Genomic DNA, 25,566 nt, shown 5'->3' with positions numbered 1-25,566 from the left:
TTTGAAGGAGTACCCTGAAAGTAGGCACAAGGCCTCTCTGGGGCCACAGGAGAGTAATCTAGAAGTTTCTGATAAGAAAATCTGTCTTTCCTAAAGGTGGCCTTTTCAGAACACTTGCAACCTAACCTCTGGGAGGCCCCTCTGTGGGCCCAGGATTAGCCCCAGTCCCCATGTTAGCAAAGGAGCAGAGCCCAAAGGGCACACCAGACACGTTAGACCCTGAGCATGCTGATTGCCTCCCTCAGCCCCTCACCCTCATCTCAGGAATGCAGGCCCAAGGCCTGCGTAGTTTGCCTTCCTCCCTCCCTAGGCCACTTGTGCTCTTGGCCTCACCTGGCTTTAATGCATGTGCATGAAGCACCCGTGCCGTCCATCTTGGCCTGTGCACACACAGCTGTCACAGTTTGTGATCCCGTGTCCTGTGCTGTCGGTGTGTTTCTGCTGGCTGCTCACCATGTGCCCTTACTTTATCTGGGGTCTGTCCTCAGACAGTGGCTGGGCCGTGTGGCCTTGAATAAGGCTTCACCTCGCCATCTGAAATATGAGAGAGTTGGACTGAATGGTCCCTGGTCACAGTGTTTTAGGATTTGGTGTGGGGGTCGTGACCCTTTCAACCCTTACACTTGTCCCTTGAAAGCCCCACTGAGTCATCTGTTTGGCAGATTCCAGATTCCTTGTTTCACAAGCACTGGGTCTTCCTGCTCCATTCAAGCCTTCAGGACCCCAAGCTCACCCCACTTGCTGCTGTAGATAGAGACCACTGGGGTGTGAATGAGGACACTCTTGCCTCTGGCTTTTGGTTTGGGTAAGAGGAGGCTAAGAAGCTTCCAGAAGCATAAAGCGAGGGCAATCATGAAATCCTGATGTGGGGGGACAATTCCAGTTTCAGATGATTTCATTCATGGAACCCACATTGTTGATGCCTCCCTTTCCTTGCCCTTTCCATCCAATCGTCTTTAAGATCTATCAATTCCCCTTCCAATACATCTAAGTTTTTCCCACCACCAGTCTAAGCCTCTGTCAGTTCTCTAGGCAAACGCGCTGGACTTTGATCTTCACTCTACAGCTCTTGCCCGCTTTCAATCGCCTCCTTTTCCCCCACAATACCAAAGTAAATGTTTTACTATAATTCAAAAAGATACATGCACCCCATGTTCATAGCAGCACTGTTCACAATAACCAAGACATGGAAACAACCTAAATGTCCATCGACAGATGAATGGATAAAGAAGATGTGGTACATATATACAATGGAATACTACTCGGCCATAAAAAAGAACGAAATAATGCCATTTGCAGCGACATGGATGCAACTACAGATGATCATGCTAAGGGAAGTAAGTCAGAAAGAGAAAGACAAATACCATATGATATCACTTATATGTGGAATCTAAAATATGGCACAGATGAACCCATCTACAAAACAGAAACAGACTCACAGACATAGAGATCAGACTTGTGGTTGCCAAGGGGGAGAGGGAGGGAGAGGGATGGACGGGGAGTTTGGGGCTGGTAGATGCAAACTATTACATTTAGAATGGATAAACACCAAGGTCCTACTGTATAGCACAGGGAGCTATATTCAATACCCTGAGATAAACCATAATGGAAAAGAGTATTAAAAAAAGAATGTGTCTATGTGTATAACTGAGTCACTTTGCTGTACAGCAGAGATTGCCACAACACTGTAAATCAACTACACTTCAATTTAAAAATAAATAAATAAATAAATAAAAATAATTTTTTAAAAAAGTAAATGTTTTAAACATAAATCAGATCATTTCATTCGCTTTGGTGCTAAAACACCTCCTAATGGTTTCCCATTGCCTAAACTCTTCCCTGTGACCTGAGACCTTCTAGAATCTGGTCTCTGGCCTTTGCTTCAGTCTCACAGCCTTCCAGCCATGCAGCCTGCTTTTCTGTTTTTCAAAGATGCCAAACTTGTTCCTGCCTCAGGGCCTTTGCACTGGCTGTTCCCTCAGCCTAGAACAGTCTGCCCCCAGGTGTTAGCAGGGCTGGTTCCTTCTGGTCATGAGAGTTTCAGTTCAAATGTCACTTTCTCAAAAAGTCTCTGACCACCCAATCCAACGTAGCCTCCACCTACCTCCCCACTCCCTTGCCCTCCCTCCCTCACTTACATTATCCAATTATATAACTCAATGCTTGTGACTACATGAAATTTTTTTTTTACATTTTCTCTTTCTTTTTAACTGATGACATACACAGATGGCACAAATTTTTCAAAGTACAAGAATAAAAAATGTCCCTCACTTCCCTGTCACCCAGACACACAATTCCCCTTCTCCCCAGAGGCAACAATTATTTCCACTTTCTTATATATCTTTCTAGATACAGTCTCTAAAATAACAAACATAATATATACTCTTATTTTTCCTCACATGAGGTGATGTGTAAACACACACACAGACACACACACAAACACACATACCGTTCTTATACTTACCAAAAATATCATGAAGGCTTTGCTATGTCAGGACATTATAAATCTGTCCCATTCTTTTTTTTTCTTTTTTTTTTGGCTATTGAAAATAATGAACAATGCTACCATGGACAGCTTTGTACTTACCCCCATTTTGCACTTGTGTAGATATATCTAGAGATTGTGTAGATATACCTAGGAGAGAAATTGCTGGTTAGAGAGTCTATGTAAATTACCGGATTACAGGGTATGTATATTTTACACAGTGCTAAATGATCCTACATAGTGATCATACCAATGTGCTCTTACATTAGCAGTGAAATTATCTTAGTCTTTTATTTGGTACTCATTTATTGTCTGTCTCCCTCCTCTGACCATGAGAAGGATGGCACCTTGTTCATCACTCTGTCCCCAGAGACTTGCCCGTGGTAAACTGCAATACATATTTGATGAATTAGGAACCCTCATTGTAGACTATCCTCCAATTTTTATTCTAAGAATATGGTCAGTTTGCCTATGAGCCCTCAGCACACTATAATGTTTGCTTTGTCTTTCTCCTCCCTGGACTGGGAAGGATTTCTGATTCACCTATTTTTTTCCTAGTGCAATGGCTGACACCCAGTAGGGCTCAGTAAGCCTGAGTTGAAGGAATGAATCAATGACTTTGCAGGCTGTGACTCACATAAGAAACCAAATGCAAGTTAGGAAGAAGATTAAGCTGAGGGGGCTCTGTGGGGAAGGAAAGGAGGGTCTCTGTGCTGAAAAGTGGGGAGATGGAGAAGCCTGGTAATTGTGTAGGGCTCTTCTGGCAGGAAAAACTCTCAAGAGATGTCCCAGAGAAACAACACCTCATCTCCCACCAGGACAACATGACAGATGTCTCCACTGCCCTCTCCACCTTTAACATAGGATTGTTTTCTCCATCAGGTAGCCATGAGTTTTCAAGGACCTATGAAATGTTTGAGACATGAACAAATTTTCAATGTTAGCTCCAAAATACGATAAGAAAACTACAAAAAAATAAAATTTATTAAATATGTACAAAATGTAACAATATGTCAACTATTTACAGCAACTCAATTCAACTATATATAGTTACTTATAAATTTTTTTAATGTGGGTGTTGCCACATTTTAGTATGTTTGATATAATATAGGATGAGTCTTCCAAAATTGGAACCTTAAAAGTTTTAAAAGAGCTCTATTTCTACCTTGGTGTTCTCTCAAAGGGAGAATTCCTGCTTTGTCCGTATTTCATCCTCTTTAATCCTAAATTTCCTCATCTTTAAATGGGGATCCTCATAAAAAGGTTCATCCAAGCATTACAGTAAGGACAAAATAAAATAATGTATTATAAAAGAACTGATCTATCACACAACATTGTAAATAAATTATACTTCAATTAAAAACTAAAAAATAAATTTTTAAGATTAAAAAAAAAAATGAACCGATCCATCAGATGCAAAGTAGTATTAGCACTCTATTGTTTTCCATCAGCTCCTGGAGGGCTGAGTGGTTGTTTTGTTCATTTCAGCTTCCCAATCAGTATCAACTGGGTGCCCAACTCCAGGGGACACTATTCATGTTATATTTAACTGGAAGAGACACCATTCACAGAAAATATAATGTGAATGAAGCACCCCTGAGCGCCATTCACAGAACATACAATGTGAATGGTGCCTCCTGGAGTTGTGCCTTGCCACCTTGGTGCTAGGGCTAAGTGCTCAGGAAATGTTTGCCAAACGAGTGAATGAATAGAATCCAATTTTACTTCCAGCTCATTCCACCTCCCAGGATAAAAAGTTGACCAGGGGTGAAGAGAGTGGAGAGGAGGAAAGGCAGTCATTAATCTACACACACACTAATTATGCATCTAGCTACAAGGCGTCAATGCTCCAATGAGACAGGTGTGTGTGTTTGTGCTGGTGGTAGTGTGGGGAGGATGGGTGATACTAAAGCGAGTGTTCTCCTGTTCCCAAAGATCCTCCTGTTAATTTTTCTTGAAATAGGACACCTCTCCTATCTCAGCTTGGTCTGAATCACACTGGTGATTTGACAGCCCTGGTTTGGCACCCAAATTCTTACGGTGAATTACGTTGTTCATTTACTTAAAAAAACAACAAACACAAAAGCAAAAACAAAAACAAAACAAAAAAACCACAACGCGTTCTTAGCGAGCGCCTACCCTGAGGCAAATTCTGTACTAGTGCTGGTAGTAGAGTGGTAAACAAGACAAAGAGACCACTGTATGTTATAGCACCCTCCAGGTGTTATCACCCCCAGAAGTAGTGTTTAAGTTGAGACTAAAAGAATCAGCAGGAGTGATAGCAAGAGTGATACAGACGAGGTAGAGCCACGGGGCTTGAGAGACATGACCCCTTGAGGGGAGTCTGGGGCAGACGAGTGAGGGAGACCAGTAGGCAGGGGCCAGATCGTGCAGGGCTTGTGGAGTTATGATTTTATCTTGAGGCAAGTGGGAGCCAGTAAAGAATTTTATGAAGGAGGATGACATGGTCAAATTTGAATTTTTGGAAATAGAGCATGGACTGGAGGGGTATTAAGTAGAAGTAGGGGGATGTGTTAAGAGGCTACTGCGGCTGCCTCGGCGACAGATGATGATGTCTTTAACTAGGGTGGCGGTGCCAGTGGAGATGGAGATAAATGGACAGTTCTGGGTACATTAGGGAGTGGAAACTCGACAGGGCTGGGGACAGAAAACTAGCCCTACCTCAAATAAAGAGGCCCTGGAAAAGAAAGAAGACGGGTGTTGATAAAATACCACTTTATTTTGCTTCTTAACCCACCTGGTGTCTCCCCTCCCCTAACTCTGACGTCTGTTATATGCAGATAACACTACGGCGAGGGGCGGGGCAGGCGCCCAAAAAAATCCGGGAACTTTAATTTAAACTGGGGTGGACTTCAGCGGAGAGTAGATGAAAGAACACAAGGAACTTCCGGTTACTCCGGATGTGAAGATTCCTAAGCTCCTCCGCCGGCGGAGGGCCAGGGTGAAGGGATGGCCGGGCGGACGGTGCGGCTGGTGCTGCTGGTTGGGGTAGCCGCGCTAGCAAGCGGCTCCCAGGGCGATCGCGAGCCGGTGTACCGCGACTGCGTGCTGCGGTGCGAGGAGCGGAACTGTTCTGGGGGCGCACTGAAGCACTTCCGCTCCCGCCAGCCAATCTACATGAGTCTAGCAGGTAAGCCCCACCCCGCGGTAGGCCCCGCCCATTGGACTTGCCCTGCCCCTTTCGCCCCCGAAGACCACTCTGCAATCTGTACCTTAGTTCCTCCCCCGGGTCCATTGTGAGTGTGAGTGAGTGGAGCCCCAGAGTGATTAGATAGTCCGTCAACCAGGAGCTTCATTTACTTTTTATTTAGTCAGTCAAATGGGCATTTACTACCTCCTGGGTACAAAGACCTGGAAGGACACTGAAATCAGACCAGGGTCCTGACTTCGGGGCTTACAGTCCCCAAGGGGACTTCAGCCTTCTCAAGTGCAAGGGAGAGGATGATTTGAGCCCCAGAGGACTCTTAGATTAAGTAATAGGGAGGAAGGAATCGTTTCTGGCTTTGAGGAGGTGGGGGCAGTGATTATCTTGGAACATTCTCGAGAGGAAGGACTTCTGGATGGATGCATTAAATTTAGGCCTGTGGCCATAGTGGGCACTTACTTTGTGGCAGGTGTCAAAATAGTTATTTTTCACAACAACCCTTTGAGGTCAATTCTCTTAACCTGATTTTTACAGATGGGGAGACTCAGAGAGGTTAAGTGTCCTGCCCAAAATCACACAGCCAGTAAGTGGTAAAGTGGAGTTTTTAGTTCTGGCCTGTTTGACTACACGTTTCTTCTCTTTACTATCCCTTTTCATACCAGACAGAAAGAACAGAGAGTGGAGGCCCTGGACAGATATGGACACATCCAGCAGCTTGGTTTACTCAGGGAGCAGGGTGCATGAAAAGGAGTAGTGGGAAATAAAGTTAGAAAGGCAATATGGGGCATTAAAAGTCAGACTGAAGAATCTGGGCTTCATTTTCATAGACGGGGTGTAAAACGGCAAGGGTTTCTCCCTGGTGAGTGAGAGAAAATCCTGTGTTCAGGAAAGGCAAACATAAACCCAGGTATCCACAGATGAGTCCATCAGATGCCAAAGTCTCCATCTTGTGTGAAAGGAAAGGAGAAGAAACATCTCTACTTGCTCACTGTACACTCCTACCCCCTAAAACACACACACACATGCCTTTCCCTTATGTATATTTTACACCATCTCTCATCCATCCAAGCAGGAATCTAGAATTTTCCGATTTCTTCTGGTTCTCTCCAACCTGCAGGACCTCTTGGCCTGTGTTTGAGCTTGGGCCCCATTCGAGCTCTCTCTGTGCCTCCCCATGCTGGGGAGTTCACCAGGCCATATTTATCTGTTTCAGGATGGACCTGTCAGGATGACTGTAAGTATGAGTGTATGTGGGTCACCGTTGGCCTCTACCTCCAGGAAGGTCACAAAGTGCCTCAGTTCCATGGCAAGGTGAGTTGGAGGGTCAGGGTAGGTAGATGATGGGAGTAAGATGCCTCTAGTTGGACCACACTGTCCAAGCAGGCCAGGGTGTGGGGTGATGAGTGTGTGTTTGGGGCAGGTACCTGTTTTTCTCAAAATATGCTGGTTATCGTCAGATGGGGACAATGTGTCCTGCCTCTGGATTTGAGGTAACAGGATCTGGGAGGCTTTGGAGTCTCCTCAGGGAGTGGTCCTGGGCTGCTTAGGGTGGTTGAGATGCCCACCTTGCCACAAAGACAAATTCCCTGAGCATCCCCCGGCACACTTTCTGTTGCTTCTTCAGTAGGAGTCTGGATTAAAATAATAATACCCCCTCAGATTGCCCAGCGAGTCACAGCTTGCTGATGCCTTTTGATCCAATATGATCTTGTTCTGGAGTGTTGAGCTTGGCAAGAATTATTCTCCCCAGTTTGTCACAGAGTAAGCTGAGGCTCCAGAGGGGCTGTGGTTAGTGGTGGAGGAGGGATTAGGACCTGTGTCTTCTAGATGGCAGGTCTATGCTATTTCCACCAGGCCATACTGAGCCATCCACACTGCCCCGCCTGGTCTCCCCAGTGCTGTGAGTGCTGGCCAGGATAGAGGGGTAACCCTCAGCCAGGGACTGCAGGGGAGCTCGTTGATCTGAAGAGGGACTGCCCCTGAGGCTTTGGCCAAGGTCCAGAGCTGAGGAGCGGCTGGGGGCCTGGTGATGCAGCAGGTCAAGCAGAGGTAGGTTGGACCAACTGGGCGTTGCTTGTTCCTCAGGCCCCCTCCATGTGCTCCTTTTTCAGTGGCCCTTCTTCCGGTTCCTGTGCTTCCAAGAACCAGCTTCTGCTGTGGCCTCTTTCCTCAATGGCCTGGCCAGCCTGGTGATGCTCTGTCGTTACCGCACCTCCGTGCCAGCCTCATCCCCTATGTACCCCACCTGCGTGGCCTTCGCTTGGGTAGGTAACCTGGCAGGATTCCTGCTCGACACCCTCACCCAGCAACGAGGAACTCTTAGATCCCCATTATCACCCACCTAGCTTCCCCTCTGTTTTCCAGGGTTAAAGTTGCAGCTATGGGATGGTCGAGCCTGGGGAGAACAGGGAAGGTGCTGAATCAGGCCTTCCCTTTCTAGCAAAGTCCTAGGTCAGGCTGTTTGAGAGAGAGGGAGAGAGGAAAGAAACATTGTTCTTGTCGTGAAGCAGGAAGCTGCTAAAACACCCAGCAGGGCAGTTTACAAACACAGAAGGGAGGTGGGTGGTAGGGAGCATGCGGGGACCACAGGTCTTTCCAAGGACCCCTCTGCAAGGTTCAAAGCACTGTCAACCCCAGCTAAGGCCTGGAGGCAGTAGCAGCCACAGCACTCCATCTAGAGCTCAGTGTGGTCTTAGACCATCCCTGGAGAAGCTGAAATATGTTCCATCTGAGTATCCAGAGAGGGCTCTGAGCTTCACAGAATGGCTGGTCAGAAGAGCCAGCATCCAGAGCCTGGAGTTGTGTGAGAAGCAGGGACTGCGGTACAGAAAGGAACCACAGCAACCGTGGGGAGGGTGTGAGAGTAGGAGGTGGCAGTGGATGTCTCTAGACCAGAGCTACCACTGTGAGCCTTGGGGAAACAGCCCACACTCACTCACCCTCCTGCCATCAAAGCAGCCACTTGTTCATGTACTGAGCACCTGCTATGTGGCAGGCACTTTGTTGGCTGCAGGAGATCCACAAGTGTATAAAAACAGACGGGTCCCTGCCCTCTGGTACTAATCACATAAGCACACAATTGAATATAAAAGGACAGCTATGAACAAGTGCAGTGGAGGATAGATGTGTGCTGTCGCGGTGTGTGATGGGGTCTAGACCAGTACAGGGCAATCCAGAGGAGCCTTCCCTGAGGAAGGGGTGTGTGAGGTCAAATCAGAATGATGAGGGAATGTGCACTGACGGGACAGAGTGCAGGTTATATGAGGACCTGAAAGGCCAGGAGGCCGACCAGGCAGGAAGCTGGGAGGGGGGTGTGAGGCGGGTGGGCAGGTGGGCAGCAGGTGGAGCCTGGAGATGGATGGGGATGGAGAGCCTGGAAGGCTCAGTAACACTTTAGATCTCGACTGTCAAAGCCTCATGAAGCAATGAGGGTTGGAGAGAAGGGGCTTCGTGAATAGATTTGCTATTCTGGCTACTGTGTAGAGACCAGGTTGGAGCGGGCAGGAGTGGATGCGGGGCCTAGTTGGTAATTTTAGCATAGGGCACAGTAGCGAGACTAGAGAGGTGGCCCGGGTCTTGGGAAGGAAGGTATTAAAGAGAAGTATGTTTGAGCTATGTTTTGGAGGTGACATTAAAATTTTTTAAATGTATTTATTTTACAAACAACTACATAGCTGTTACTGTGTGCCAGGCACCATTCTAAGCATTTTATAAATATTAACCTTGTTAATACCATAACAAGCTTATGAGGTAGGTAGTATTATTGTCCCCAGTTTACAGATGAGGAAACCAAGGACTGGAAAGGTTAGATAACCTGCCCCGGAGCCAGGGTTTGAATCTAGGCATCTGGCTCCAGAGTCTACAGTCTTAACCATCTTGGCTGTGTGGATAACCTAAGATGGGAAGAGAGGAATCAAGGATGACCCCTGTGCTTCTGCTTAGGAGACGGTGATAGAAACTGTGGATGCGATCACCAGGGGGGAACTTGGTGAGAAGAGAAGGGGTCTAGGATGGAGCCTCGAGGAACCCCAAAACTTAATGGCTGAATCGAGGAGAATGAGCCAGCAACAGAGACAGAAGGGGTGGCCAGAGGGGTGGGTGGAAAATGAGGCCATCGTGTGGTTGGGGGAGCCCTGGGACACGGACAGGAAGGAGAGAGTAGGCCGTTCTCCTGAACTCTGCTTCAGTCAAATAAGATGCGACTGAAGGCCGCCCCTAGATCTGGCGACCCTGAGATCTCTGAGGACCCTGGGGAGACTGATAGCGTTGGGGTGCCGGAAGTCCAGGCCAAACCTCACACTTGAGAGATGGGGACCGGAAGGAGGGCAGCAAGGAGGCTGTCGAGCCTCTGGGTAACGTTGCTCCTCCCTAACACTTTCCATTCAATAGATATTAATGATTTTTATCCGTTATGGAACACAGATTATGTGACGGGCATGGTCCTCAGTTCTGTACATACATTTTCTCACTTAATCCTCGTAATACCACTGTGAGCTTTGTGGAAGGCTCAGAGGGGGGAAAACCTGCCCCAAGTTAACAGCTAACAAGGTAGTGAATAGTGGAGACAGGCTGGCACCCAGGGCTGTCTGGCTGCAGGGCCTGGGCACCTAGTGCCTCTCTGGGCTGTCTCCACGTGCTGTGCGAAATGCTTATGGAGCATCTGCCGTGGGTGGAGAAAGGGGTTAGCACTTGTGGTGGCTGAAGCCCCTGCCCCAAGGAGCTAAGCCAAGTGGGAGGCCCAGGTCCTGCCAATCTGGGCGGCAGGATGGAGGCAGAGGTGAGGAGGGCTCAGGGAGAGAGCTTTGGGAGCTGTGAGGTGGGGAGATCATATCGTCTGGGGGAGAAGTCTTTCAGGGAAGCCCAGAGAGGAGGAGAGGCTTCATCCAGGATTCGTAGGCCTGGTCAGGCTTAGACGTGTGCACGTGGCGGGAGAGGAGGTTAGATTCCAGTATTCCAGGCTGGGGGCACAGCAGGAGCAAAGGTGCAGAAGCTGGTCAGTGTGGGGCCTGGACAGGCAACCTTGGGAAGGTCAGCCTGACCACAGCGTGGCTGGGTGAAGGGGAGGTGAGGGGGGTAAGATGAAGCAGAGAGGGCCCCAAGTGCCAGGCTGAGGGGCAAGGACTCTTGTGTAAGCAAGGGCCTGGCATCAGCCCAGCCTGTCACAGGCATGGGTGGGCTAGAGCCACTACTTCCTGTTTTAGGCCTCACACAGAGAAGGGAATTTGGTCCTGGCAAAGAAAGCAGGAAGGGTGGGGAAACTGAGGACAGTACACCCGTCCCCTTTCCCTTGGGGTTCTTCCAGGGACACTGCTGCCTGGCCCACCGCTTTACTGCCCCCTCGCCCATGCCCCTGTTAGCACAGGACAGCCCTGCCTGATCTCTCTGAACTAAACTCAGAGCCTCCTTGGGTAGACGTGCTGGTCTGAGGGTCCCAGCCTTTGTCTTCACGACATGTGCCAGAGGCCAGTGGTCACTTCACAGCTCTTGCCTTGATCTCCCTGTTTCTTGGGTCTTTCATCTCACTGGCGTCTGCCACTCAGCTTCCTTCTTGGTGAGGATCATACCTCACAGGTGTACCCTGCAGTCCAGTGTGACCAAGGACCCTTAGGGACTGATCAGGAGATGCTAGGTTGAGAGAGGACAGATACCTGGGGCCTGTGTCACAGGGCACCCTACGGGATGTGGTGTTCTGGGACACGGGACCCCCCTTCATGCCACCAGTAGGCCCTTTAGGGACAGAGTCTCAGTGCCCACACTCCCTTTGATGATGCAGTTTGGATCTTACACTTGATCTTTAGTCCTGTGTATGTTTGCAAGCACGAAGGATCCCAAGCTCTGTGGAGGGTGTGGCCGTGGACTTTGTCCTGGGCTGGGTTTTCTGGAACAACTGGGGCTCCTGATTTCTGGTGGGGTGGGGTGGGAAGGCCCCCTCACCTGCTCCAGGTTAGATCTTGGGGAGGGGAGTGGGTCTCAGTCTTTTTCTCCGGGAATTCGCAGAGCTAATGAAGCTTTGGCACAAGAAGTCAACCCCCGCCTTGACATTTAGACCTGGACTTAGGCTGGGCAGCAGCCAGGTTTTGGAGGAGCCCACCAAAACTCTGCCCTCCACAGACCTTTGGCTTCGTGGAATCAGGGGCCTCTGCTCTCTGCCAAAGCTGCCAGGCCAGACCAGTGCTCTGCCCCTTCATCCAACAAGGAATGGTCCTCAGGGGTGGAGGTGAGGCTGAGGGTGCCGGGAAATCCCAGACTGTCTCTGCAGGATGATTCAGGGGGGTGGGGACTAACTGTACCCTACCTCTGCTGAGGAAACTGAGAAGAGACAGGTTAAGGCTACAGCAGAATGGTGGCTAGACTTCAGGAAGGACTTCCGTACAGTCAGGCAAGAGCCAGTGGAACAGGCAATGGCAAGAAATCAAGGGATCCTTTTTGATGGTGGAAAAAGCCCCCCTTCTCTAGTCTCCATCCACTTCTTGCCCACTTCTTTCTCAGGAGTGAACTGGAGCCGGCTTGCCCTGCCTGAGGCCTCTGGGGGGGCCCAGGATGGCAGCAGGCGTCATATTTAACATTCTGCCTCCCCCACTTCTGAGACACCGAGCTATTTAAAGACCCACTTGTCCCCACCTCGGTGGTGTCAATGACAGCCCCGAGCACTGGGGCTTAGTACTGGGGTCGAATTCCTGACAGATCTGGCTCACTTGGCATCCAACCAGTTTCACGGCTGTGATATTTTTGTCTCAATTTTCCTATTTTCCAACAGACTGAAACAGCCTCCTGCTCTCCCTCCGCCCAGCCTTCCTCATCCCCCACCAGTTCCACCCTCGTTGGCAACCTGCCCCGCCTCCCCCTTTCCTCAGTGTTTACGCAAAGTTCTTGGCGTCCATCACCCTCCTGGCCTGTCTGATTGACCAGTTATCCCCCCGGCCCCCCCATTCTACTCAGGCTTGGCCGAGGAGTCTGGGAGCAGCCGTACACTTGGGCTGTCCCTTCCTTCCACGGCCCTCTGTCCCTTCGCTTGAGTCTTGATGACAAACTCGAGTGAAGAGAAGTAGCATCTCTTTGGTGCATCCTGGTGGGGTAGTGGCTCAGGAGCAGGGAGGAGGGGCCTCTTCCTACAGCTGAGGCGTCTGCGTTCTGGGATCAAGAGACCCTGGGGCCCCGTGGTTTGCCCTGGAACACTGTGACCTTTGCAGGGGGTGGGGGGTGTCAGGTGAAGGGAAGTGGTAGGGGGTCAGTCCCTGGACATGATGAAGGAAACTGACATTTCTGGGTTACCTAGCGTGTGCCAGGCCACAGCAACAGCCACCACTTACTGAATGGCTTCTTTGTGCCCCGTATTTTGCAGACATCGTCCTCACAACCCTCTTATGCAGTGGATGCTATTATTAACCCCGTTTTGTAGGTGAGGCAGCTGAGGCTCAGAGAAGCTGTTATTTGCTCAAGATCACACAGCTGTTTAGGGGCTGAGGCAGAACTTGAACCCAGAGTCCATCTCCGTATGGAGGCTCCAGACATCCTGCCCCCAGCCTGGAACTATGGGATGAGCCTAGGCAGTTGTGGGGAGACCACCCCTTCTCAGCCTAGACCTCCCTGGCCGGCAGGGAGTATGGGAGGCCGACTTGGGCTCTTTGGCCTCAAGTCTGTGAAATGGTGTGAGGATCCCACACTGGTCAACTGGTCAAGGTGGGGAGAAGTAACTCCTAATGTTTAACCCTGTTCCTGGGCACTGCGCTGTACACTGTACTTGTATTGCTCATTAAATCCTTATCAATACTATGATTATTCCCATTTTACAGATGAGAAAACTGAGACACAGCAAGGCTAAATAACTTGCCCAAGGACACACAGGAAATGCAGAGGCAGGATTTGAACCCTGGCAGTCTGGCCCTAGGGCCTGCATTCTTAATGACACTATCTCCCAAATCTGTGGAGAGGGTCAGAAGAGGAGCCCCCCCATAATGGGACACTCCCCAGGGGAGAGGGGACTTTTCAGGGGTGCAGAGTCCAGGCTTCAGGTGGGTCTCTGTAAGTGGAAGGCCCCCTGGGGAGGCGGTTGGACAGGGGACCAAGCCACCCCCACCCCCATCCCATCCCTAGCCCTGTGCATGCCACCCAACCTCCAGCCACCACTTAGCTCAGTCCTCCTGTCACCTCCCCCTTCCTGCCATGGGTGACAAGGAGGCCTGGCTGGCTGCCATTCCCTGCTGCCTTCCCCACCACCTCCCCCTCACGTTGGCTCCAGGGCCACTCTCTTCCCCAAGGATGTCCCTGTTCCTCACCTGCCCAGGAGACCTGGCCCATGTGATCGCCTGGGCCCCGTCTCCAGCCCCGGGCCTGCTTCTCTCCCCACGCTGACCCTGAGTATCACAGACTCTGCAGAAGCAGAGTCTGAGAAACGACTCTGTCCTGTCCCGTTTTCCAGCCTCCGGACCATGCCTCCATTGCTGTCTCTGGGGAAAGGGTAGCACCAGGGATAGGACAGGATGGCTGTCCTCAGAGGAGGAAGCAGCCTGACCTGGACTGATCACCTGACATCAGGGCTGGAAAGGGGACAAAGGATCACTTTGACCAGCCCCTGATTTGTCCCAGGGGGAAGCTCGGTCCCAGAAGGACAAAGCCTGTGCCCAGGTCATGAGAAGCATAAGCAGCAAGAGTCAACCCTGGACCCCGGCCAGACAGGCTTACACCGGACTCCCTGAGCCTCCAGAGACTTCCAGCTTTGCAGTAGAGCCCAGGCCTCCACCCCATTGCTCTTCCCATTTCCTCATAAGCCCCCTCAAGCCTGCATTAGGGAACTCATCCTACCCTCTGACCTTCCTGCTGCATACCGGATGGAGAGTGGCTTTCTTTTTTTTTTTTTAATACATTTATTTATTTTATTTATCTTTGGCTGCGTTGGGTCTTTGTTGCTGTGCGCAGCTTTCTCTAGCTGCGGCAAGCAGGGGCTATTCTTTGGTGCGGTGCGCGGGCTTCTCATTGCAGTGGCTTCTATTGTTGGGGAGCACAGGCTCTAGGCACCTGGGCTTCAGTAGTTGTGGCACACGGGCTCAGTAGTTGTGGCTCGCGGGCTCTAGAGCGCAGGCTCAGTAGTTGTGGCACATGGGCTTAGTTGCTTGGCAGCATGTGGGATCTTCCTGGGCCAGGGCTCAAACCCGTGTCCCCTGCATTGGTAGGCAGATTCTTAACCACTGTGCCACCAGGGAAGCCCCTGGAGAGTGGCTTTTTACCCTGCTCCCTCTGTCCGCTGCCTGGCCAATTTTCCTGGTATACTGGACCCCACTGAGCAGCTCCTGGCCTTTACCCATCTCTGGCAGGCCTGTACCACCCTAGTGCATCCATCTCCACCTCCAGGGCATTCCAGGCCAGACCTTGGCCGTTTCTCCCTTTGACTGGTTTCCCAGCCCTCCAGTGTGTGTATCTCCACCCCAGCCCACCCTTCTTTCAGTACGTTGGGCTTCTGCTGTGGACACAGCAGTCCCTGAAAGAAATGCCAGCACCAACTCCCACGAGAGGTAGGCCTCATTTGCAAGATGATGTGTGCTCTCTCCTTGCAGTTAATTTCCAGGAGAAAGGCCTCCAGCATTCCCTTGGGCCCTTGCCCACCACTGCCCCTCCAGCCCTGCTCCGGCGGCCCAGCTGGGAGGAGGCTGGGCTCCGTTGGCCAGGCTCCTCCTCAGAGACTTGGCCCCAGTGGGATCTACTTGATCTCCCTCCCTTGCTTGCTTGCTCTGGACACACCCCAAGCTGGCTCGAGCCCCTCCACCCCACCCACTTCATTCCCGCCCCCAGAGGCTGAGGTCACTGGCTCGCCTGGCCCGGGTGGGGCTGTCATGATCACCTGCCAGTTGGGGGAGGAGGTGAGGTTCCCCGGGGGCTGTTGTCTTAGCCACTGAGTAACCGGGGAACTTGACTCTGCTGGAACTGGTTCCCAGGCCAGGCCGGAACCTGTGGAGGCTGCAGCCCCCGTGGCCTTGGGGGTTCAGGGTGGTGGGAAGCTGAGCCTGAGGGACCCGGGCTGGGTGGGGGTGGAGGGGCCCGGGCTTGTCCAGTCCATGGGCTCCAGGGCCCAGGGGAAGCATGCTTCTCAGCTCTGTAGAGCCCTTTCCCCAAAGTGAGATGGATGTGAGCCCTCTGGGGGGTCTTCCCCACCTTGGGGCACCTCACTCACCAGCCACTTCCCTCCTCAGGTCTCCCTCAATGCTTGGTTCTGGTCCACAGTCTTCCACACCAGGGACACCGACCTCACAGAGGTGAGCGCCCTCCCACCCCCGTTTCTGCTGGAGACAGTCCCCGGAGGAGCCAGGAGAGGTGGGGCAGAGCTGGCTCTTCGTTCTCTCCTAGTCCTCGTACTGACTCGGTTTACGGAGCACTTGCTGTGCGCGGGGCGTTTTAAACCTATTAGTGCACTTGAGCCTCACTTGACCCTCGTGAGGCAGGTGTGATTACTGGCTCTTCTTAACCGATGCGGCAGCTGAGCCTTGGGCGGGGTGAAATCACTTGCCCAGCATCCTGCAGCCAGTGAAGGGGTGCAGTCCAGACTTGAGCCCACAGCTGCTGAACTCCAGACCACACTCTGAATTCTGCGCATGCGCTCACGTTCTGGAGTCTTGGCGGGCACCCTCTACCAATACCTCTAAAGCCTTGCTGCTGAGCACACTTTTTTTTTTAAATTGTATAATGTGAATGCAAGAGTCAGTCTATTGAATTCAGGCATGAAACAGCGATAGGCAAAAGGAGCACGAGACATGTCTCCACCAGCCATAGGCCTAGGACTCCCACGTTAGATGCTGGCTGGGCCTCTGCCACCCCTCCCTGCCTCCATCCCTAGTGGGTCCTCTCTGGAGCCCGCCCTCCATGAAGCCTTGTCTACCGCCTGTTGCCCACACACTGGTCCCTCATCCAGCTCTCCTTGTCCTCAGAAAATGGACTACTTCTGTGCCTCCACTGTCATCCTACACTCAGTCTATCTGTGCTGTGTCAGGTGAGCCCGCCTTGGCTGCTGTGCGAGCAAAATCAGGCCCTGGGGGCAGAGAGGGGTCGCCGGTCTCTCCCCTGGGGGTGCTGTCCCAGGGCTTTCATCTTGCATGTGCATACGCTCCAGACAGCTCTGGATAGGGACTCTGTGGTGGGATCAGGGGCCCTGGCTCTTTCCAAGGACCTTGGCAAAGGCCCCCAGGAATTGGAGGCCTGCCCTGCTAGCCTGTTTTGATGGGGGAGAGGGGCAGCGGCTCCCCCACACTGCTGCTGGCGTGAGGGGACGCTTCAGGGAATGCTGCTGCGGGGATGGGTCACCCTACATCTGAGCAGCTCTGGGTGGCGGGGCAGGACCGTGGGGCTGCACCGCCCGGCCGTGGCCAGTGCCTTCCGGGCCCTCCTGCTGCTAATGCTGACGGCGCACGTCTCCTACCTGAGCCTCGTCCGCTTCGACTATGGCTACAACCTGGCGGCCAACGTGGCTATCGGTGAGGTGGGACAGGGTCTCTGGGGGGGCTGGACCATCTGCAGAGCTGCTGGTTTGGGGTGGAGGTGGGCATTGGTGCTGTTCCCAGAGAAGGAGCTTCTAGAGAGACCCTTAGGGGGAGGGAAGGGAAAAGAATTGGGGGTGGGAGAGGGGGGAGGTTGGGAGGAGCCCCTGAGGGGGGCCCTGGGGTCACAGAGCATGGGGGCTAGGAGAGACTTTGGGAGGAGAGAAGGAGGTCCGGGAATGAGCTCTCCCCGCCCCCACCCGCACCCAGGCCTGGTGAACGCGGCGTGGTGGCTGACCTGGTGCCTGCGGAATCGGCAGCGGCTGCCCCACGTGCGCAAGTGCATCGTGGTGGTCCTGCTGCTGCAGGGGCTGTCCCTGCTCGAGCTGCTAGACTTCCCGCCTCTCTTCTGGGTCCTGGATGCCCACGCCATCTGGCACATCAGCACCATCCCTGCTCACGTCCTCTTCTTCCGGTGGGTACTCCTCCCTGCCTAGTGCTCACCTCCTCCGTGCCCATCCTTGCCTGCTTCTTAGAGGCCTCTGTGCACTGGTCACCCACTGCCCGCTCGCCTGCACCACCCCACCCTGCCCCCAGGGGACGCTCTCAGAGCTGTACCTCAGTGGGCTCCTCCCTCGGCCCACAGCTTTCTGGAAGATGACAGCCTCTACCTGCTGAAGGAATCAGAGGCCAAGTTCAAACTGGACTGAAGGCCCTGGAAGCGGATCTGCCCTCTTGGGGACCCTGTCCCTCCCTGCTGGCTCCCCTTCTTCCCCCCCACCACCGCCACCCCAATCCTTGAGATGACTTTTTTTCCTTTTAGCGTCTTGAACCTGGACATGGAGGGTGTGGGACCAGAATCATGTAACCTGCCCACCCCCTTGCTCACCCCCACATGGCCCTCACAGGTCTTGGTGTCAGTTCAGACCTGGCCTCATAACATCTGGGGCTGGAAAATGGGCAACCCCTCTGGTCCCTGGAGCTGAACTGGGCTAGAACTGCGTTCTTAGCTCCACCGAGAGGAGGGCTGCCTCTCCCTCCCCATCAGCCTCCTCCTCCCATCCCCTCACTGCCTGGGTGGTTCCCAGAACCCTCTGTCTAGCTGGGAGACTAGGTACCACAGGCCTTTGGGGATATAGTGGGGTCCCCTTCTGTTACCCCCGTGCCCTCCTCCGGGGCACCACTAGGTGGCACTAGATGCTTGCTCTTTGGCTACCCAAGATTCAAGGCAGGTCTCATTCTCCCCATGGGATCTAGAGGGACCAAGCTGTTGGGATTGGGGAGCAGTGTCACCCAGACTATTGCCCCAGTCAGACCCCCAGGAGGCCTCACCACACTCCCTGTTCGGGGCCAGGACCCCAGAGAACCCAGGACAGGAATCCCTCTGGCCCCTGTGCTGCTGTTCTGGTTGGGAGCCCGCACGTGAGTGTGTAAGGGAGACCAAGTGTGTAGGTGATGGGATGGTGGACACGGGCCTGGGGTGTGTGGGATGCTGGGTGGGGCAGTGTGTGTGAGCATTGGCCTTGTGCAGTGTGGAAAGTGGGGGTGTATGTGAGTGGTTTTGAAGTGTGGTGTTGGGGGGCAGGCGGGTTAGTGTGGGTTAGGGGAACGTGCAGAGACTGAGTGGAAGTGCAGGGGAGTGTGAATGCCACGCAGTGGGGGGGAGAATCAAATCATGTCGACAGCCATTTACTGAGCACCAACCCTATACACAGCCCCAGGCCAGGCAGAAAGCCAGGGTGCCCCCAAGATCTGGCAGGGGTAAGGGTGTCCAGGCTGCATGTGTGTATATGTGTTCCTTTCTTTTGCCCTCCTCTTTACGAACCTCATTGGGCTTCTGCACAACCCAAGATCTCCCCCAGAATCAGCCCCTTGGGAGGCAGAGGGAGGAAGAAAAGTGGGGATCCTCCTTGCCTAGACATGGTTGGCCAGCCCCTACCCCAGTGCCCTGCCTGCTAAGCCCCTTTGCCACTGCCTGACCCAGGGGAGGGAGGGGGCAGTCTGAGTGAGGAGGGGAGAAGGCTTTGGCTGGGTCTGGTTTCTGGTCTTCCCAGAGGCAGGCAGGGGCCATGCTCTACCTACACCCTGGTAAAAGTGACCCCTGCCAGTTGCCAGCGGCCATAGCACATTCCTGCGCCACAAAGACAGAATGTGGAGCTCCAGAAACTCTCCATCCAAAGGCAGTCTCTGTGACTGGAGCAAGGAGTCTGGATTCTTGCTTTTTCTCTGCCCTCTTGCCTCTCCCTGTGGGTAAGGGCGCTGAGCTGGGACTCCAACCTCAGGGACTTGGGTGACCTGTAACTTCTTTTGATACTAAGAACTATTTTAAGGTAGGAGGGTGGCAAGGGACATTCTTAATAAACCAATTCTCAGACTCACCTACCCTTTTCCAGCTCATTTGTGTAAGTAGGGTGGGCTGGAGGGAAGAAGACAGAGCTGGCTGGAGGCAACGGGCAGATGGCGTCTCTACCTAGGCCCATGGGAGTGGGGATGGCAAGGACCAGATTCAGGGCAACAGCAGATCTGGATGGAGCTCCGGTCCCGCTCGTAGTGGGGGCTGGGAGAGGGAGCTGGTGCCTCTTCTTCCCCTCTGACTTCCCTTGGCCTTTGTGCCTGGATTGTAGCACCAGCCCCTGCAAGCTCTCCTAATTATCCCCCTTCTCCTCCCCTTCTGGGCTCCACTAAGCTCCACTATTATTTATTTGTTCCTAACCTTTCTGAGCTTCACCTGCAAACAGGATAACAGGACCTGCTGCCGAGTGTGAGGACTGAGTGGGCCTAGCAGGTGCCTGGCACACAGCAGATGCTGAGTGAGTTTCCTCTGACCCTGGCTTTCCTTAGTTTGGGAAGAATGAGTGTACGGAAACCTACCTTCATGGAAGCTTGTGGAAAAAAGGCCAGGGTTGATGCCTCCCATACGCCCACAACACAAGAGAGAGCTCTGGGCCCTTGTTGCTTCCCAGGAGAGCCACAGACTGCACTTACACCAACCAGCATGGACTTATTTCTTTATTAGGTGCCACCTCAGATAACAGGGCATCTAGGCGGGGGAGGGCCGCCGGCACTGTGCGCACTGGGGCCTCACACCCCCACCTTCTTCCGGGCCCAGGCGAAGAAGATGCCCTTGACGTCATCTACGCCTGTCCGAAGGTGGGAAGGCATGATGTAGGTGCGCAGATCCCTCACCTCATAGCTGCTACGCACCAGGGCCTCCCTCACCTCCTCCTCACGCACTGGCACCACTGCCAGCCTGGCCTCCCCAGCCAGGTACCATGACTCCTCCAGGGCCCCGATGAGGAGGAGGTGTCCCCCAGGCCTCAGCAGTGTGGTGATGTGGTCCAGCGCCCGCTGGAAGCTGGCAAGGTCCGGACTCACAGCCTCTAGGCAGAAGGCGGAGACCAGGGCATCGGCAGGCAGGGGCGCCAGGCTCCCAGCGCCCAGGGGCTGGGGCTGGTGCACGTCGATGGGCAGGATCCGCTTCACCCTGGCTCGCAGCTGGCACTCCTTCTCTTGGCAGGATTCACTGTTTGACTCAGAAGGCAGAGTCAGGACCAGGGCTCTGGACTGCCCACACCCAGTTCTCTGTTGCCTCCCACCAGCCACTCCGTGGGAAACCCCCTGCCCAACCCTCATCCCCCCCGCCCTTACCCCTTGCCCTCGATGAGACAGACATGCCGGCTGTACACGCTCCAGTCGAAGGCCCCAGGCTCGTCTCGCAGCCAGAGCCCCAGCTCCTGGCGGTTCACCTCCAAGAAATCTGTCATGGTGATGTCGTCAAAGTGGGCGCAGGCGCTGAGCAGCTGGTATATAGTGGGGCCTGAACCAATGTCAATGAGGGTGCGTCCGGACACCTCACCTGGGTGGGGCAGAGGAAGCAGGTCCTGGTGCTAGGCCTGTGCCTGCAGCCCCCAGCCTCAGTCACGGCCTCCCCTACCTGCGGCTTCTTCCCCCTCTGTTCCTTCTCCCCCTGGAAGTGTGTCTCTATCCGGGAAAAGCACTAGCTCTGGAGTTAGACTAACCAGGGTCTGAGTCCGGCTCCAACATCCGCTGACTTTTACCTGGGGAAATGAACTTAACCTCTCTGTGACTCAGGTTCCACGACTCTAAACTCTAGTCACCTACCAGTGAGGATGAAGTGGGGGAAGTCTCAGGTGCCTGGCAGCTTCTCTCCTCCGCCTTTGCCCCTCATTCTGCATTCCCCACCTCACGTCTCAGTTCTGAGTGTTCTCCCCTCCCGACCCTCTCTCCCCACGACTCTCTCCTCTCCCTCTCACGTGAGGGACGCTGCTCCTCTTCCTCTTCTGTTTTCACCTCTTAACTACCTATCCCCGTCTGGCTCTCGCGTGCGCGCCCCTTTGGCTCCCTGATGCCTTCTTGTCCTGTTTCCCCGCGCTCACCGGTGGCGAAGGTCTGCGCCAAGCAGCGCAGCTTCCAAGGCCCGACGCCGTCGGGGCTGCTCAGGTCCCCCCGAGGGGGCGCGTAGTTGTTGCGGAGGTAGGCGCGGGGCTCGAAGCGCTGGTAGGCCGAGGCGACTGCCGCCCGGCCCGGGTCTGGGTCGGGGGCCGCGCCCGCAGCGTGACTCAGGTCCGTCCCACTCATGCTGCTGCCGCGGCCGCCCTTGTCCCCCGCTCGCCTTTATCTGCGGCCGGACCCCCGCCCCGACCTCTCTGATGCGGGGGCGGCGGCTGAGCGATGAGCCGCCCGGGGCCACGCGCGCTGCCTTTCCCCTACCCCATCCATCTCCGTTACTGTCGGAGCAGCAGACACACGGGGGGAGCATCCGTCCCCGCCCCTGCTCCACAGTTGCTCCCGGCTGCCCTCCACCCTTTGCCTCACCTGCCCTGGTCCAAGGCCAGCTCCCGCGCCCTGCCCCTCAGCTTCATACCCCCAGACTCCTTAGACCCCTGCGTCAGCCAGTCCCAGCTCCTCCCTGTAGCTCTTCTCCAGCTCCGGCAGCCATTCACCCCTTTTGCCTGGCACCCTTCCCTTCTTTTTGGCCAGGGTTCAAGCTAGCCCTTTCCCCCGTTCCCAGCTCCCAGCGCCAGGGACATCTCTGGGACACCCTGTCCAACATCCACTCCCCTTTCTTAGTGAGGTCACCCCAACTCCCCTTCTCTGCCTCTCCTCTAGGCCTCTCTTTCGTCCCCGTCCTCCAGCGTTCCCCCCGCCCCCCGCCCCGACTCCAGAAAGGACAGTCCGTTCTGGCCTCCGCCACGGTCGCCCCGGGGCCCCAGAGCAGAGCTCCGGCCCCGCCCGTCAGATGGCAGCGACGATAGGGCAGGCGAGCCGGGATAAAGCACTTAGCAGACGGAACAGCCCGGGCCTCCCCTGCGGGCCCTGCAGGCTCCCAGCCGCGTATCTGGGGGCCGCCGAGAGCGGAAGGCTCGGGACGTTCCCGTCATGTCCGGGGCGAGGGACCCAGGTGAGGACAGAAGGGCGTGGGGCGCCTTCTCCAGGCTGCCAGGGGTACCAAGGGACGCGATCCGAGCCTTCGGGCGCCAAGGGATTAGGTGTGTCGCCTGGTCTGGAGTCTGACCCTTCTCATCTCCCAGCCCACACTCCAGCCCCCTCTGGGGGAGCAGGGCCAGGGCAGGCCTGCAGATTGCTTGGCACTCCAGGTACCAGGCTGTCAAGATGCCAGGGTCTCCCTTCCTATCCTCCCAAATGGGAAGTGGATTCTGAGGGGCCATCTCCATGGTCTTCCTGGAGTGGGACCCTCCTCTGGCTAAGTCTAGTGCCTCTCGGCCCTGGGTAGGCTACCAGCCCCTGGCCTCCTCTGTGCCACACCCTTACCCCCACCTTGTCCCAAAGGGGAAGTGTCTTCTTGTTGGGCCAGGCAGCCAGGTTGGGACATGAGTCACCACAACAGCTGCAGGGGTCACAGACAGGAACCTGAACCCCCACACACACACCCTACCCCCAAGAACCCACCTTGGGCTCCCAGGGCAGGGAGGGTGGAACACCTGACCCCAGCCAAGGATTGATTCTGTCTGGATTCAGAACCAAGAGAGAGGTCAGCCTTGGGGTCACTGACCGCATCCACACCCTGAGGCACAGCTAAGGACAGTCCCGGTGCCAGCCCCTTCCGTATTCTTCGTGAGGTCATTTAACAAACCCTGGATGCCAACTGGCCTCCTGGGCACTGCCCAGTGCCAGGGGACTGGACACAGAGGCCAGGACTTCAGAGCAGAGTCAGGGGGACTGGACGGACAGCCACCCTGTTTATAGCTCTGTCCCTGCAACCCTCCCCCCCACCCCCGGGAGCATGGGGTGACCCACTAGCTCTGCCATATTTAGCTCAGATGCAGGGCCTGTTCCCAGAAGTGAGCATGGGGGGGACACCAACGGGTGGGCCCCTCAACCACCAGGAAAGAGACGAAACTCTGGCATGTGATTGAGCATTTATTGCAGCGCTAACAGAGGGTGCTGGGGTCTCCACCTTGCTTCTGCCCTCTTCACGTCCCCCTCCCTCCGGTCTTCTCCAGGCCTCCTTCCCTGAGCATTCCAGATCCCCTTATGCTTTTTCTTCATCCTTCTCTGAAGCTGAAATCTGGACTGGGGTCACTCCTCTCAGGGACCTCTTACCCTCACCAGCATTTTCTGCCTTTCCTCCTGGGGGTACTCGGCTGTGCTGGCCCCCAGCTCTCCACCCTTAGTGCCCACCGTCTTTGCTCCCTCCCTGTGGGAACTCAGGAGACCCAGGCATCCTGGCCTCTGGCTCCCACCTCCCCTAGCCCCCAACTCTGGGCAAACTACAAAGCTTCCATGGCCAACAGCTCCCCTCCGTGGTCCTAGCCAGGAAGGGCCCAGCCCAGGGCAGGCACTGTGGAGCCCAAGTCACTGGCCCTCTCAGCCTCTCTGTGCTTCCTGGGACATGGAGCGAGACAGAGTGCGACACTGGGCGCCGAGCTTGCTGACAGGCACCACAGGGGGCAGCTGCTTGGTGATCTCGGCCACGTCCTGGCGGTCCACACACTGGCCACCCAGGGCTGCTTCCAGTGCCAGCAGCTCCCGCAGCTGGACGGGGGTGTCCTTGCGCTCCTCCTTGGTGGCGCCCACCTTGGCAGGGGTGAAGATGGGCAGCGGCAGCATCCGCTGGTAGGGCAGCTGGTACTCCTGCAGCCCGCGGCCCAGAATGCCCATCCGCATCACCAGCCAGGGGGAACGCTGCACCAGCGCCTGGCACTGCCCCTGCTGATGGTAGGTCTCCCGCCACTGGGCATCCTCCTCATGCAGGGAGCAACTGGGAAGGAGAGGGGAAGGGGACACTGAACTCCTGAGAGCTGTTGCCCTCCAGTCACATGCTGAGTGGCAGGGCCCCCCTAGGACTGCCAGGATCTGGGGTGCTGGAGGGGTGACTCCACTTTGCTCCCCCCAGCGGGAACTCTCCTGGCCCCCACCCCCCGAAACTTCTCCTGGGCTTTGTGCTCCGGCCTCATAAGGCTCAGGAAGGGTGCTCTAGGGGAGGGGAGGAGGGACGCCCAGCTGACCAGCACTCACCCCTCCTCAGGCCGCGTGGACAGTGTCAGATCCTTCCACTCAGCCCAGAAGGCCTCTCGGCACTCACAGTTCTCCTCGGACACCTGGCAGCTCAGCTCTGAAGTGGCCATGATGACCGCTCACTCGCTCTGGGCTCTGTTCCTCCCAGGCCCTTTAAATAGCCCCCTCCTCCCCCTCCTCCCCCTCCTCCAGGGGCTATTTTCAGGCCCTCTGGCGTCAGATGCTATAAGCAGAGCCAAGACTCATTGCTGGGGGACTCTGGGCCCAGGGCGGGGCTTGGGGTACCTGGACTCTGGCTGCCCCCAGGTCAGAGGTCAGCTTCTGAAGAGCTCAAGATGCTCCCGTGGCGGCGGGGGTCCTCAGCGCGACACCTCCCGGTGTCTGACACTCCTCAGACACCGTCTGGGACCAGGCACGTGCCCAGCCTCGTGCCACCTTGGCACTTGCCCTCTGCCCCACCCCTTCCCCTAACCAGGGAGGACAGCGGCTTGTCTGTAAACAGAGCAGGAACAGCAGGAACCAGGCCCCCTCTGGGCTCTGTACCAGGCCATCGTGTCCTTCCCCACTGCCTGGGCTCAAGGGCATATCCCCTGACCATCCCCTCAACAAGAAGGGACAGTGCCGCCACATCCTCGGGCATCCGCACCTGAAGGCCTGGCCCCCGACCACCACCTCACCAGCAGGGGCAATGGAAGTTAATTCCACACGTGCGATCCTGGACGCCAACCTTTGCCAGGTGTTTTCCTTTCCCGTCGGGCCAGTAGGGTGGGGGGAGCAGATGTGGGAGGTGGCCCCAGCTCTACCCCAACACCTCAGGTGGGGTGAGACGGGAATCCAGGGGCTCCAGGGAGTGGCAGCCAGATCTGGCTCTAGCCCCAAAGCAGCCATAAATAGGCTATGTGACTATGGGTCAGCTTCTAGCCCTCTCTGGGCCTCATTTTGCCCCCTTTCTG

The 25,566-nt window shown here is 54.9% G+C and overlaps 3 protein-coding genes across 14 annotated transcripts; 1 reads left to right on the top strand and 2 right to left on the bottom strand.

Annotated features, from left to right (window-relative positions):
* The first annotated feature begins 3,134 nt into the window (after positions 1 to 3,134).
* Positions 3,135 to 19,491, top strand: PGAP3 (post-GPI attachment to proteins phospholipase 3). 11 transcript variants are annotated; one of them, XM_082441707.1, is made up of 10 exons: positions 5,499 to 5,636; positions 6,186 to 6,234; positions 6,865 to 6,962; positions 7,763 to 7,915; positions 15,203 to 15,505; positions 15,836 to 15,898; positions 16,568 to 16,629; positions 16,974 to 17,110; positions 17,384 to 17,588; positions 17,760 to 18,087. In XM_082441707.1, the coding sequence occupies exons 2-10, from the start codon at positions 6,186 to 6,188 to the stop codon at positions 17,821 to 17,823; spliced, it is 1,134 nt and encodes a 377-aa protein (XP_082297833.1). In that variant the 5' UTR covers positions 5,499 to 5,636; the 3' UTR covers positions 17,824 to 18,087. The 11 variants fall into 11 exon arrangements, 8 of the variants coding, with proteins under 8 accessions (XP_082297837.1, XP_082297838.1, XP_082297832.1 ...); XM_082441706.1 differs by lacking the exon at positions 6,186 to 6,234 and having other exon boundaries at positions 5,084 to 5,636; XM_082441708.1 differs by lacking the exons at positions 5,499 to 5,636; positions 6,186 to 6,234 and adding an exon at positions 5,668 to 5,742.
* A 618-nt stretch (positions 19,492 to 20,109) lies between these two features.
* On the bottom strand, positions 20,110 to 23,397 carry PNMT (phenylethanolamine N-methyltransferase). Of its 2 annotated transcripts, none has more exons than XM_082441715.1 (3): positions 23,045 to 23,397; positions 20,762 to 20,969; positions 20,110 to 20,636 (listed from the first exon to the last, which is right to left on the bottom strand). In XM_082441715.1, exons 1-3 carry the CDS (start codon positions 23,217 to 23,219, stop codon positions 20,195 to 20,197), a joined length of 825 nt encoding a protein of 274 aa, XP_082297841.1. In that variant the 5' UTR covers positions 23,220 to 23,397; the 3' UTR covers positions 20,110 to 20,194. The 2 variants fall into 2 exon arrangements, with proteins under 2 accessions (XP_082297841.1, XP_082297840.1); XM_082441714.1 differs by lacking the exon at positions 23,045 to 23,397 and adding an exon at positions 21,511 to 23,010.
* Positions 23,398 to 23,502: 105 nt separating this feature from the next.
* On the bottom strand, positions 23,503 to 24,772 carry TCAP (titin-cap). The gene is made up of 2 exons (XM_082441716.1): positions 24,614 to 24,772; positions 23,503 to 24,356 (listed from the first exon to the last, which is right to left on the bottom strand). Exons 1-2 carry the CDS (start codon positions 24,721 to 24,723, stop codon positions 23,963 to 23,965), a joined length of 504 nt encoding a protein of 167 aa, XP_082297842.1. The 5' UTR covers positions 24,724 to 24,772; the 3' UTR covers positions 23,503 to 23,962.
* Positions 24,773 to 25,566: the final 794 nt, after the last annotated feature.

This window comes from Balaenoptera physalus, assembly GCF_965194825.1.
Source record: "Balaenoptera physalus genome assembly, chromosome: 20".
Classification (NCBI taxonomy): Eukaryota; Metazoa; Chordata; class Mammalia; order Artiodactyla; family Balaenopteridae; genus Balaenoptera; species Balaenoptera physalus.
This window is presented reverse-complemented; position numbering and strand designations above follow the sequence as displayed.